The sequence below is a fragment of the Mastigoproctus giganteus genome, chromosome 2 (assembly GCF_048544385.1).
Source record: "Mastigoproctus giganteus isolate SK-2022 chromosome 2, ASM4854438v1, whole genome shotgun sequence".
NCBI lineage: Eukaryota > Metazoa > Arthropoda > Arachnida > Uropygi > Thelyphonidae > Mastigoproctus > Mastigoproctus giganteus.
In genome coordinates this window covers 251,364,294-251,377,527 of record NC_143576.1, presented here as the reverse complement: position 1 = coordinate 251,377,527, position 13,234 = coordinate 251,364,294, and the positions used below count along the sequence as shown (strand labels likewise).

At 35.7% G+C, this 13,234-nt stretch overlaps 1 protein-coding gene across 2 annotated transcripts in view; it reads left to right on the top strand.

Annotated features, from left to right (window-relative positions):
* The first annotated feature begins 324 nt into the window (after window positions 1-324).
* Window positions 325-13,234, top strand: part of ben (ubiquitin-conjugating enzyme E2 N) — a 116,425-nt gene continuing 103,515 nt past the window's right edge. For both annotated transcript variants that reach the window (XM_090369086.1, XM_090369087.1), the window contains exon 1: window positions 325-477. In XM_090369086.1, coding sequence (XP_090225212.1) covers window positions 448-477 — 30 coding nt within the window. In that variant the 5' untranslated portion in view covers window positions 325-447. The remainder of the gene's footprint in view (window positions 478-13,234) is intronic.

The following is a 13,234-nucleotide window of genomic DNA, read 5'->3' as shown; positions in this document are numbered from 1 at the left end:
CTTTACGCAACAGAAATTTAGTAAAAACAATACCTTCAGTTTTCCCTGCAGCTCATCTGAAGAGAAGTTTATGGGTCTGTAGCAAGCCAATGCCAGTATTAATTTATCTTCTATATCCTTTTCTTCGCCACCTTGTGTGGACTCTTATAACTATTTGACGTTTAAATGAAATACAATAAATATTTTATTATTTTGCAATGATAATGTTTATTAAAACATTCATCACAATATATTTTGGTTAAGGGACACCAAATAACAATGTATAAGTTTATTTTGCCATTATCTTTTATTTTACCGGTTTTCAACACAACCGGCTGCAGCAGCTAGCGGCTGCCATATTCTAATGATTATAGGAGTTGCTATAGTAGTAACGTGCTACTAGAACATTCTTTGTTCTTGTTATAGTGTCAGTGCTTTTCCTGTGTATATTGTGATCTTTTACCTGTGATGGCGGGGTTACCACGGCGAATAATTAAGGTGAGAAATAAAATTAGCCGGGTATTCCAATTGGTGAGTGAATTAGAAATTTAAGCGTGACCATCATCTGCTAATAGCGAAATGTGCCGTGGTCGCTACTTTGGGTTAGGCCTGTGGGTTTTATTTGTGAATAAATTGGTCGTTCTGTTTCATGTATGTTATTAAATTATGTAATTTTTTATTACATTATAAAATATCTAGTTTTCGAGATTAATGCCAGCTATTTAGCTTTGTAGGCATTTCTTTTCACTATGTTTTTTTATTACATATAGTAAACAGTAAAGAAAAGCAGTACATGGTTATGAGGGCTTAAACTTTGAATAAATAGGAAATAGGATGTGCAGTAGTGTGTACACGTAGTTATGATTATGTTTATAAAATTTTAGACTAGCTACGCATGTAAATATATACTGAAGTATTCAAAAAGGATGAAACGTGAACAGTTTATTCATTACTGAAGTGAAGCTTGATAAGAGAAGGTGAGTCATGCTTATTAATCGATTGCTTCACGTGTTTATTAAAATACAGTATAATTAAGGTGAGGAGTTATAATAACATAAAATAATTTAGTGAGTATATAAGTGAAAAGCCAATTCTTAATTTTTTTTTGCACTGATATTATTTAACATTAGTAAATGTTAGAACTGGTTGTGAGGATCTAGTGTAATGTACAGTTCGATGTTTAAATATGATTTTGCATTGGTAGTGGAAGTTTTTGAAAAGAGTTGAAAGAATATAAAATAGCTTCTATTCAAGGAATTTATAAAATTAAAATTTTATAGTTCATTTTATATTATTTATTGCTATTTAGGCAAAATAAGGCCATAACCCTGAAGTTTTATAATAAATAAGTAAAATACTCAACTGGAAATATTAACTTCAGTGCAGTACACTGTACTCATAAAGATTGGTGAAGGGAATGAAAGAGTACCCTTACCAAGAAAGGCTTCAGTTCTGCAAATTCAGAGGTGTAGAGATAGGGGAGCAGTTGCCCGGGGTGCCAAGCTTCAGTGATGAAAACTGAAAGAATTATCTATCACATTCACATTACATTATCACGCTTATGGGCACCAGGAAGGCATGTTCCCCCTGATCGTCAATGGCCCTAGCTACGCTAATGTGCAAATTGCAGTGTTTGGGCAACTAGGCCTGCCAGGAGATCTGATTGAGGTGTTTAAGGCTTTGAATGGATTGAGTAAGCTCAGTGATGATGGCATTCTTCTTGCTGAGACTACACAGATGAGGGGACATAATTTCAATGGAGGAAGTATGGTTGCTGGATGTGTGGAAGTTTGCCTTCAGCAAGCAGGTGGTTATTGTTGGAACAAACTTTCGTCGGTTTTTTTTGGAAGCGCGTAGTTTGAATAAATTCAAGGAAGAACTAGACAAATTCTTTAACAAGATGTTGGGGTGAATTAGGTAGTGTTTTTTTTTTTTTTTTTGCTGATGTTCTATAAGCTTGCTTTCTTGCATGATTTGGACAGTATGCAAATTTTACCTTTTATTTGATTGCAGTAATTTATTTTCCAGTGTGTGTGAGTTATGATAAATTATTCTTGTTCACATCACCATTGACTTGGCACTTTGCAAAAAACATTGATGGTGACATGCTCAGTATGCATTCTAAATGGCTAATGTTGCCTCATAATGTGTGTATTATATATATAATATAGAATGGAACAGGCAAGGCTAGTTTCTTTGTTGCAAGATTGATAAGACAGTAATTTCTGCCTGAACGTATGGAGGCAAGATGTATATGAGGAAATTAGTGTTTTGTTGCTATAGTAATACTACAACTCATAGTATTAAATGTTGACTTAATACTTGGTATTTCTTATGGATGTTTGCATTACTATACACCACACCTTCGGAGGGAAGCTGAAACATGGCCCACTAGACCAGGGTTGCCTAACACCGTGCCCATGATTGTCACGGCACCCTTAGTGTTAGTAGTGGCATATGATGCAAGAAAGCAAATATATAAAGCAACAACTAAAAAAAAAAAAAAAAACCTTCCCACATCATCTCCCTATCTTCTACAATAACTTGTCTTTCTCTTCCTTCAATTTATTCAAACTACTTGCTTCCACAACAGCAGGTAGAAGTTTGTTTGAACAATCAACTACCCACTAGCTGAAGGCAAACTGCTGCACATCTATCCTGCAGCCATCCTTCCTCAGTTTGAATTTATGCCCTCTTGTGTGTAGTCTTGAGCAAGAGGAAGAATGCCATCAACATTGACCTTGCTGAATCCATTTAAAACTTGAAATACCTCAATCAGCTCACATTTCAGATTCATAGTTTCTAGATGCTGCAATTTGCAGAACTGAAACCTTTCTTGGTGAGTCCACCCATTGTTCCCTTCGCCAATCTCGTTGTCCTTCCCTGTACCTGTTCCAATGGATCTGCATGCTTACTAAAGTGAGGCCTCCGGACCTTTATGCAGTACTCAAGATGTGGCCTTACCATTGTCTTCTACTGGGTGATAATCACTTCCTTATCCTGGGTAGCCTGTCTGCATTGCTCAGAGAACTTCATATAAGAACTGTTTATTGTATACACAAGGCACATCACATACACAACTCCCTTCACAGCTACAAGTCAGCGGTTGTATCTGACTGCACAGTTACCCCACGTCCTTTTTCATTTTCCACTACCCTGAGTGTATTACCACACAGTTGATATGTTACTTTGGGTGTTACTGCCTGTCAAGGTTAGGTGGTGCTTGCAAACTGACAACCACCTTTTCTTAGAATATGCATTTGGGAGAAATTCTAGGATGTAAACATCAGAAATTAATTGGTCTGAAATAAAATTAAATACTTTTAAGAATTTAAATTTTTCCTTCTTTTACTTGCCTGTATACTTTTAAAAGTTTTTCTACCGAAAATAATATTCAAACTACTTCAAGAAATCTGCCTATAAATTTGCATATGCAGATTTATTAAGTTATTCTTGAGATAACATCTTAGTATTTGTTTACTTGCTCTAACATCTTAGAGCAAGTAAACAAATACTTGGAAAACCCATCATCTCAGACAATGATCAGACCAGAGAAATTAAAATTAGGATCGGACTAGCCAAGGCAAGCTTCAGCAAAATGAAGAACATATTGTGTGAAAGAAAACTATGCTGCAAAACAAAGCTAAGAACTTTAAAGTGTTACATTTGACCCATTTTTATGTATGCATATGAAACCTGGACCCTCATTACAGATGCAGTAGAGAATAGAGGAATGATGAAAATCAAGTGGACAGACAAAATACTCAATAAAACAGTCCTTCAAATGAGTGGCACCAAAAGAAAACTATTGAACAAAATTTGCAGACTCAAAATAGGGTATTGTGGCCACATCGTAACAGGTTTAAAAATTGAAATACCCAAATTGACATTAGAAGGGAAAATTCCCAGCCAAAGACCCAGAGGAAACTGGATAGATGAAATAAGACTTGATGGGATGTTCCACAGAAGGAATCATTCATAGGAGTAGAGAAAGATTACTGGTGTTTATTGGCCTCCAGTCTCCAAAGTGTATATGGCAAATGATGATTACTTATTATGTAGTTAATTAAAATTTATATTTCCAAGGTTTAACATTTTTTATGGAAAATTGCATGTATTTAGGTTGATGACAAGATAGTTATGGAAAATAACGTAAGGAGCAGTGAGGACATATATTGTACACGTGCTTATTTTTGATTAATAATTTAGTTTTTTTTCTATAAAGGTAAAGTGCAGCCATTATCAACCCACTGCAGGATGGAAGCCTCCTCAACAATTCATGTTGAGGGAAATGGACCATAATCTGCCACGCTGGTCCAATGTGGGTTGGCAGATCAACCGTATTCAGCAGTCAGGGGCTTGAACACCGGTCTCGGCTACGGAGGCCTTTTTTTTCTATAGTGCCTTCTAACTTCTTAAAATATACAAAAGGCCTGGCCTTTTTTATCCTTTTTTCCCCATAAAATAATGTGCACTTTCTGCCCATCAAGACTGTGGAGAATGATCACCACTTTTTTTTTTATGAAATACCAAACACGAAAGGTATCAAAACCTATAGTACTTAGTACCATGCATGGGTTGAAGGAGAAGTATGGGGGGGGGATGCCAGAAACTTTGCTCTAGAGACTAAACATGGGTTTCACCACTTCAAGCCTCCAATAAGCAAAGTGGTGGTATTGCACTGGTTGGTGAGAGTCATCTACCACCTAAAATTATGTTACATTTGTAAAATTTAAGTCGTTATAAGTATTTAGTTAAAAAAAGTACAATTTAATTGACAATGAAGTTTTACGAAAATTACAAGAAACCAATATGCAAACAGCAGTAAGCAGATTACTACCATCAGTGTGTGATAACATGATGTAAAATAGCTTCAGATATGTACACATTTTTCATCTTTAATATCCCCTGTAAATAAGATTATTTATTCCCCAAATAGTTTTTTTTTTTTTTTTTTGACAGTTATAAATTTTGAGTGTTAATATTATGCTTGTTAATTTATTGATTTCTTGGTTTAAAAATTATAAATCCCTCAAGCTTTGTATTTTTTGTTTTAAAGATGAAATAGGAATTGTAGGCTTAGCAGATCCTGTCTTAGTTTTAGTCAGTGGCAAAACTACAAATCTGCCCCTCTCCCCAGCTCTTTAAGAACCATGCCAAATTATCTATCTCTCCTGCCATGTATTGGCATGCCTGACAATATGGTAATTTCACAACTGCTTTTAGCATTTACAAATATCATTTTCCAGTTGCTTCTATGTACTCAGGCAACACCACAGTCAGGAATTCAAAATAAAAAATGTGTTGCACCATTCCAGGTTGTAACAGTTTTTTATATGAGCATATATTTGAAAAATGCATCTTTTTCAAATTAAATAACAACTGTTAAAAACATTGAGGTTTGAATTTTATGCGAAACAGTGTTTCCAATTACATTAATTTTTTTGTATTTTTATTGGTTAATCCTCGGGTGCCAAATCCTTGGAATGTAGCAAATTGCCCCTAAAAGTTTTGTAGGGGTGATCTCTCTCTCTCTCTCTCTCTCTCTCTCTCTCTCTCTCTCTCTCTCTCTCTCTCTCTCTCTCGTCTTGTTGTGTATGTGTTTGTATGGTTTGATCAATCTCTTGGAACAGTGGTGAATTTGAATGGAGGATTGTGTAAAGAAATCCTATCCATAGTTTTGCCAATTCTTTAAATGCTGATCGCCAGGTACTTCTCCAATGGGGCAGGGATAACTTAGTTGATTTCAATCCTTCTAAAATTCAGTCTTGTCTTATATCTAGCAAAAAGGTTTCTTATGATTATCTTCGATGGCACTCAGATTTCTAGACAAGATCACATATCTCTATTAGGGATTACCTTGAATTGTAATTTCTCTTGGCATAAGCACATCACAAATATTGCTTCCTCAGCATCTAAAAAACTGTTTTCTCTTTTGCTCTCTGTGTTATTTTCTTTTAAACGGCTGCTCACTCGCCAGGTGGGCAGGAGCAGCAGTGCGCAGCACATGCTTCTTGATTAGACTCAGGGGTTCGAGCCTGTAACCACCAAATACGGAGGATGCGGAAAGGTCAGGGAATGACCACCGCATATGGCGTTAGTTGCTAATGCTCCTAAAAATCAAATAACAACAACAACAGCTGCTCACTCAGTATAAATCGTAAATCTGCCCTACCATAGAATATTCTTACATTTGGGGCGGTTCCCCAAAAACCTCTCTCAGGCTTCTAGTTTCCATTCAATGGAGGACATTTAGGTTAATTTATGACCCATCTCTAACAAAGTCTCTCCACTCTGTGTCATAGACATTCTGTTTCTGCTGCATGCCTTTTTTTTAGATACTTCCATGGCCACTGTTCTTCTGAATTGGCTTCTATAATTTCCACTATCTCTTCCAAACCAGTTCGAATACGTGCTGCAACCAGTCAGCATCCTTTTACTGTCCATCTTCAAACTCACAGAACCAACTTTTCTTCTTCCTCATTTATACCTTCATCTTCTGTTTTCTGGAACAACCTTCCTTCATATATTTCTTGAAAATTACAATATACAAATGTACAAAAATCCAAGTTTAATGACAACACATATGTTCTTTCATCATCTCAACCTTTAATCCACGTACCATTACTGAGTATTATAGGTTCTAATACCTCTTGTGCTTGGGGTTTTCATAAAAAGAAAGAAAAGGTATCTATTATTTTGCAAACGTGGGTGTGCACATGATAAGTAGGTGTTTTTTGAAATGCAAAGTTAAATTAGATTATGGACATGCCTGTCTGACTTGAATTTCTGTAACAATATTTGTTAGGATAATTAAATGAGATTTTGTATGCCATTTAAAATAGTCTTATGTGATACATTTTTTCCAGTGTCCCTAACCTAATATATGACTGATGGTTCCTCCCTTTATAGAATGGCATTGCAACCAAGGATGGCATATGCATCCTGCCTTTGAATCTGTATATGTCAAATGTGATGTTTGTTGGTAGTAAAATGGACAGAGATACTCTAGTTAGTATAGCAGAATTGCAGTGTCTTATTGTCATTGTGGTATATGTCATTAATTTCTGTACTGTATTGTTCTAATGCATAAGTTTCTGACCAGAGATGAAAACTTATGTTTTAGAAAGCTCTGGAATTAAATAATGCTGTTGATTTATCACTTTAAGTGTTTTATGGGTTTAAATTATACAGTTATTTCAGGTTACCTTTTAAATTTCATATTAGTGTTGGCCGGCTATTTTATTTTATTTAATAACAGTATTATCGACATGCAAGAAAATTGTACAATAACTATCGTCATAATTATAATAATTTCATAAGGACCTTATTTTCATAATTATAGAGCCAGGGGCTTTCTAAGCTATTTGGCAAACCCTTCACCCCTGCCCATTTACTAGCATTTGGTTAAAAATTGAACCACAGAAGAAAGTGAAGAAAAAATTTACTTTCATTATAATAAGTAGAACTTAGTAGTTACCATGATTGGACTTGTACATGATAAATAATCCTCTTCTCTGCCAACCATTGTCAGTCCACTGCTGGATGTAGGCCTCTCCATGCATGTATTGCTATTGCAGCTCCCATTGATTGTAACTTATCAGAAAATATGCAGTTTTTTGGTAAGTTGCTCTATATGCACTTTAATTCAAAAACAAAATTCTGTATTTATAAAATAGGTGGTTAATCTTTAGCCACATTTTTTTTTATTATCATATTTTAACCACCTGTTTTTAAAGTTATTTTGTACCACCCAGTTCCTGTTTAATGTGTTTTTTTTATAGATATTTTCATCTAGTTTCTATTCAGCATGTTATTCTTCAAACTGGCTCACATTGACTGGCTTCATTTTTTTTTTTTTTTTTTTTTTTTGTGTAGACAAAGAAGTTAAAATTATCATTTCTGGAAGAAATAATAAAATTTTTATTGGGAAATAATGTATTAAAATTTAAAGTAAAGTCATAACAATGCTGTTTAAAATGCTTTAAATATAAAAACATTCTGAACAATCATATATTGTTAATATTAATTTTTAGCCTTATATTATTTAATTTTATAGTAGTATATCCTGGAAGGAGTTAAAAATGTTATATCTGAAACCATAAGGATCCCTTTGTATTCGAGCATGTTAGCGGGAAAAAAGAGTGATGAGAAAACTAACTTGTGCAGATTGATTCTTAATAAAATGAATGAAGGTGAAATTTTCACTCTTATCAAGAATTTGAGAACTAGAGGCCATAAATTCACATTACAGGGGAAGAGGCTTAGACAAGATTGTAGGAAGTTTTCTTTTAGTTAGTGAATTGTTGATTACTAGAACAAATTGTCCCTGCAGATAGTTGAGGTTGACAATTTGAAGAAATTCAAAGATCAGTTGGATATTAACCTGTGGGAAGTGCATAATTTTTATTTTCTTATCCACTTTTTTTTTTTTTTTTTTTTTTGCCAGAACAGCACAAGCCTGTGGCTTCCTTGCACTATATGGCTAATACTAAAACCATTGCAGAGAAATATTTTGTTGTATTTGGAACCTGCACAGTAAATTTGAACAGTACATCTATTGCCTTTCAGTTTCCTGAAAGGCATATACACATTAATCTCTCTTACCTAATTGTCGTCTTCTATTTCACTCTCTTATTCATGTGTATTTAACTGGAAAACTGTCTCTGCATGGGTAAAAAATAGCCTGGTATACAAGAACTCCCTGACTTACCTAATACTTGACATATGGAAATTCGACTTTATGTAAGTTTTTGCCAGCTAGTGCAAACTTAAAAAAATCGTAGAAACGTATTTTGCCTCCCTTAGGAATAAATGGAGGTATCGTGAAAATATCGTAATGTGAACCCAATAACACATTGTGGGTTTTTTTTTTTTTTTTTTTTTTGTAATTCGTTCCAAGTGCTTGGAAGTTGAAATTTTCACTATATTACTAAGCTAATTATCTCTCTAAAAGGTCATATTTATAATGGAAATTGCACTACCCTTTCATCATTGTCATATGTTCCCATTATAAGAATCAATTTTGAATGCTTTTGTGATATTTTTCTAAAGCACATTTCTGGAGGTCATGACCAAAAACAATAAAAACAATTTGCACTTTCCGGTTTATTGGGCTTTTCTGTTAGTGCATCTAATTATAAACGGATAGTAAACTCGATCTTATTGCATTTGTGATAATACTGATAACTGGAATTGTGCGGGTTTTTATATTATTATGTTGAAATGTGTTCCCCTTCACTGAAATCTTCAATCATATAATAAACAAATTTTCAGAAACTTCTCTTCATTCCTATTTACGTATTACAATGATGAAGGGAAAGCGACCAATGAAAAGTGCAAGTGATGGTAGTGCCAGGAAATGAAACAAAATTGATTTAAAAATGAAAATGATTAAGAAGTCCAAAGCAAAGTTTATCATCTATTGCAAGGGAATTAGGTCTCACTGCTTCAACAGTGAATACAATTTTAAAGGACAGTGCACGTATAAAAGAACATGCCAAAGGATCAATGCACTTAAGATCAACAGTGATCAGGAGCATATTCAGGGGTGGGCAGAAGGGGATATGTCCCCAAGCCAAAAAATTGAAATTAAAGAAAAAGAACTCAGGAGGCGTTCTTTTAAAAAAAAACGAAAACACTGGTCGCCATGTCCCCCCCCCCCCCTTACGATGATACCTGAATATGCCACTGACAGTGATCACAAAACAGCGTTTCAGGTGCTATACAAAGATGGAACAGCTGTTAATAATATGGATGGAAAATCAGATTCAGAAGCGAGTGCCCCTGAGTCTAATGATCATTCAAGAAAAAGCAAGCAAGAAGTATTTATAAAAATATTAAGGATAAGTACTGCGAACCCCACCCAAGTTCGTGGCAAGCAATGGGTGGTTTAATAGGTTCAAGCATCGCACTGGTTTCCACAATGTTAAAGTATGCAGTGAAGTCACCAGTGCCAATTCTGCAGAGAAATTTTGTGATGTGTTGGAAAAAATTATTGATGAAGGTGGCTATTCAATGCAGCAAATTTTTAACGTTGACAAGACTGCTCTGTATTGGAAAAAAATGCCGGATCAAACATACATTGCCAAAGAGGAAAATACAATGCCAGGTTTCAAGGCGTCAAAAGATAAGACCACATTCTTGCTTGGGGCTAATGCAGCGGGAGATTACAGATTAAAACCACTGCTTGTGTACCATTCTGAAAATCCTCGTGCATTTAAGGGCATCCATAAAACCACCCTACCCGTGCATTTCCCATCAAACCAGAGAGCATAGATAACAGTATCTCTCTTTTGAGCATTTGTTTAAATGCTGCTTCATTCCCGAGGTTGAAAAATATTGTAAAGACAACAACGTTCCTCTCAAAAATTTTGCTTCTATTAGATAATGCTCCTGGACATCCTACGCATCTAGATTTATTTCAGTTCGAATGCGAGAGTCATATTTCTACCGCCAAACAACTTTACTCATCCAACCTATGGATCAAGGTGTTATTTTGAATTTAAAAGCATACTATTTATGCCCAACATTTGTTCAGGCATTGCTTGCAGTAGACGATGAGAAAAATTTTACGTTGCACTTTTGGAAATCTTACAATATTTACCCCGGCATCTTAAACATTAAGGCCTGGAGGGAAATTACTAAAAGTTGTTTAAACGGCACATGGAAGAAAATATGCCAACGGCAAGTAAAAGGCTTCGAAAGATTTGAAAAAGAAGAATCATATGAAGAGGTTACAAATAAGATTGTAAAGGTTGCAGAGCTATTTCAGTTGGAAGTTGATGCCAAAGACGTGAAGGAGTTAATAGAGGAAGAAGAGAGGGAATTATCTAATGAAGAACTTGTTGACTTGCAGGCAGTGATAGTGAAAGAAGAAAATGCTGACGAAGCTCAAGATGAACCAAACGAGGAGCCGAGACGCTTCATCACCAGAGAGATGGGAATGACGAGGTTTGAGAAGATGGATCCTGACAGCAAATGAATCTTAAAAGTTAACAGAGGGGTGAATGATATGCTTGCTTGCTACAAAGAGATCTACGATGACAAGAAAAAAGCCACCATCCAGTCATCCATTAATATGTTCTTTCATAAGTTTGAACGGTGATCCCTTCTAAATCTCCACAGCCCTCAACCTCTGCAGCGGCGTACTTATCAGTTGATGACATCGATTCTGGCAACGATTCCCAAGAGGTAAAACTTACTGACCTTATGATGCCTGTTTCCTCTTTTTTTTTTTTTTTTTTTTTGTAATTTTATAATTTTGAAACTTTTTTAAATTGCATGCTTTTGTAATTTTTTCTGCACATGAGATAAAAAATTGAATAAATACAATAAATAATTCTATTTACATGTTCGCCGAACATTTCTCTTTTGATTCAATCAATTTAGCGAGCACAGTTGTGATCGCTGCACAAGCATGGGGGAAATTCCAACTTATGTAAAATCAGACTTAGTAGCATTCTGTGGAATGCAACTGTTACGTAAGTCGGGGAGTTCCTGTAGCTGAATGGTCAACATGGAAGTACAGGAGTAGCATTTCAGTTGATAATGGTTCAAATCCACATGATTCCAAAACAGAACTATATTCCATTAGAGAAACTGTGTGTAAATAAAAGCATCTGAACAACCAAGAAAAATCACTAGTACTGAGAATTCATATTGAGCCATTCTTTCTGCATAACTATAGAGATACAGTCTAATCGATTAACAATAGCCACAGAAGTGAAAGCGATTCTCGCACATTCTTCTATTAGAATGAGCAGCTGCAAGGTGTTTGGATTTTTAATACCTGCTGGGAGTCCTCATGGAAAAAGATAATATATGAGCTGTTGTTGTTATTTGGTTTTTAGGAGCATTAGCAACTAAGGCCATATTGCTCTGGGGATATGCGGTGGTCATTCCCTGACCTTTCTGCATCCTCTGTATTTGGTGGTCACGGGCTCGAACCCTTGTCTAATCAAGGAGTGTGTGCTACGCACTGCTGCTCCTGCTCACCTGGCTGTGTTAGGGTAACTAAGAGTAAAAACAGTTGCAGGGATGTACATTATGTATGTACTCCAATGCCAGGAGCATATATGTACACTAATGTTTGGAGCATAGTAAATAAATTTGATGAATTTGAAGTACTGATCAAATCATCAAGTGCTGACACGATGTCACTCAGCTGTAAAGAAATCAGAATTTAGATATAGGGAGTACAATTTGTATAGACAGAACCGTAGGGAGAGGAGTTATGCTATTAGTTAAGAAGCACAAAATCTAAGACAGTGTGTACAGTGCACATGGGAGGCCAAGGCAATGTTGAGAGTCAGTTTGGTGTGACATAAACACTGCAAAAACAAAAATGAGGTTAGGAGTGTGTTATAGGTCTAATGACTATGATGAGTATAACAAACAGCTGTACAGACATGGTGTGGGCCATTTAATCAAAATGTCTTATAATGGGAGACTTTAATATTGACTGGACCTTGTGGGTTGGTCACTCACAGTAGCAAGACGAATTTATTGGATGATTGTTTCCTACACTATTATGTTAGAAAGGCAATAAGGTAAAGCAATACTCTTGATTTGATTATCAGCAGTGACTCTCTGTTCATTAAGAATCTGCAGTAAAATATCCCCCTTCCCCAAGTGGCAATGATCACAATGTTGTATTGATGTGGGATTTACTTAGAGATATAACTGCTTCAAAGGCAAGGCTTGCCTTTCAAAGAGATATAACTACTTTAAAGGCTTTCTTTCGGTAAAGGTGATAACAGCGGTCTCAGACAGTTTTAAATTTCTGTGCAGTGAGCCTAATTGATGAAGTTACCAACAGCAAATTCTAAATGGGAATCATTCAGAGACATTGGTTATCCAGTTTTCTCTCTGATCGCTTACTGAGGGTGATGGTAGGTGGCTCTCTGTCTTCTAACTTCTCCACTAATGCCGGTGTTCCCCAAGGTTCAGTTCTTTCCCCCACTCTTTTCCTCTTGTATATTAATGACCTTCCATTGACTGGAAATCCTATCCATAGTTTTGCCGATGATAGCGCATTGCATTCCACTTTCCATTTTGAGAAACCTTGCCCTGTTCAATCAGCTTCAACTTCTCGAAAATCTGCTACCAATTCCTTAAATGCCGATCTTCAGGTAATTCTCCAGTGGGGCAAAGACAACTTAGATGATTTCAACCCTTCTAAAACAGTCTTGTTTTATATCTTGCAAAAAGGATTCTTCTGCTCCTTGAAAAGTAACTGCGCGTGCGCGAGTTG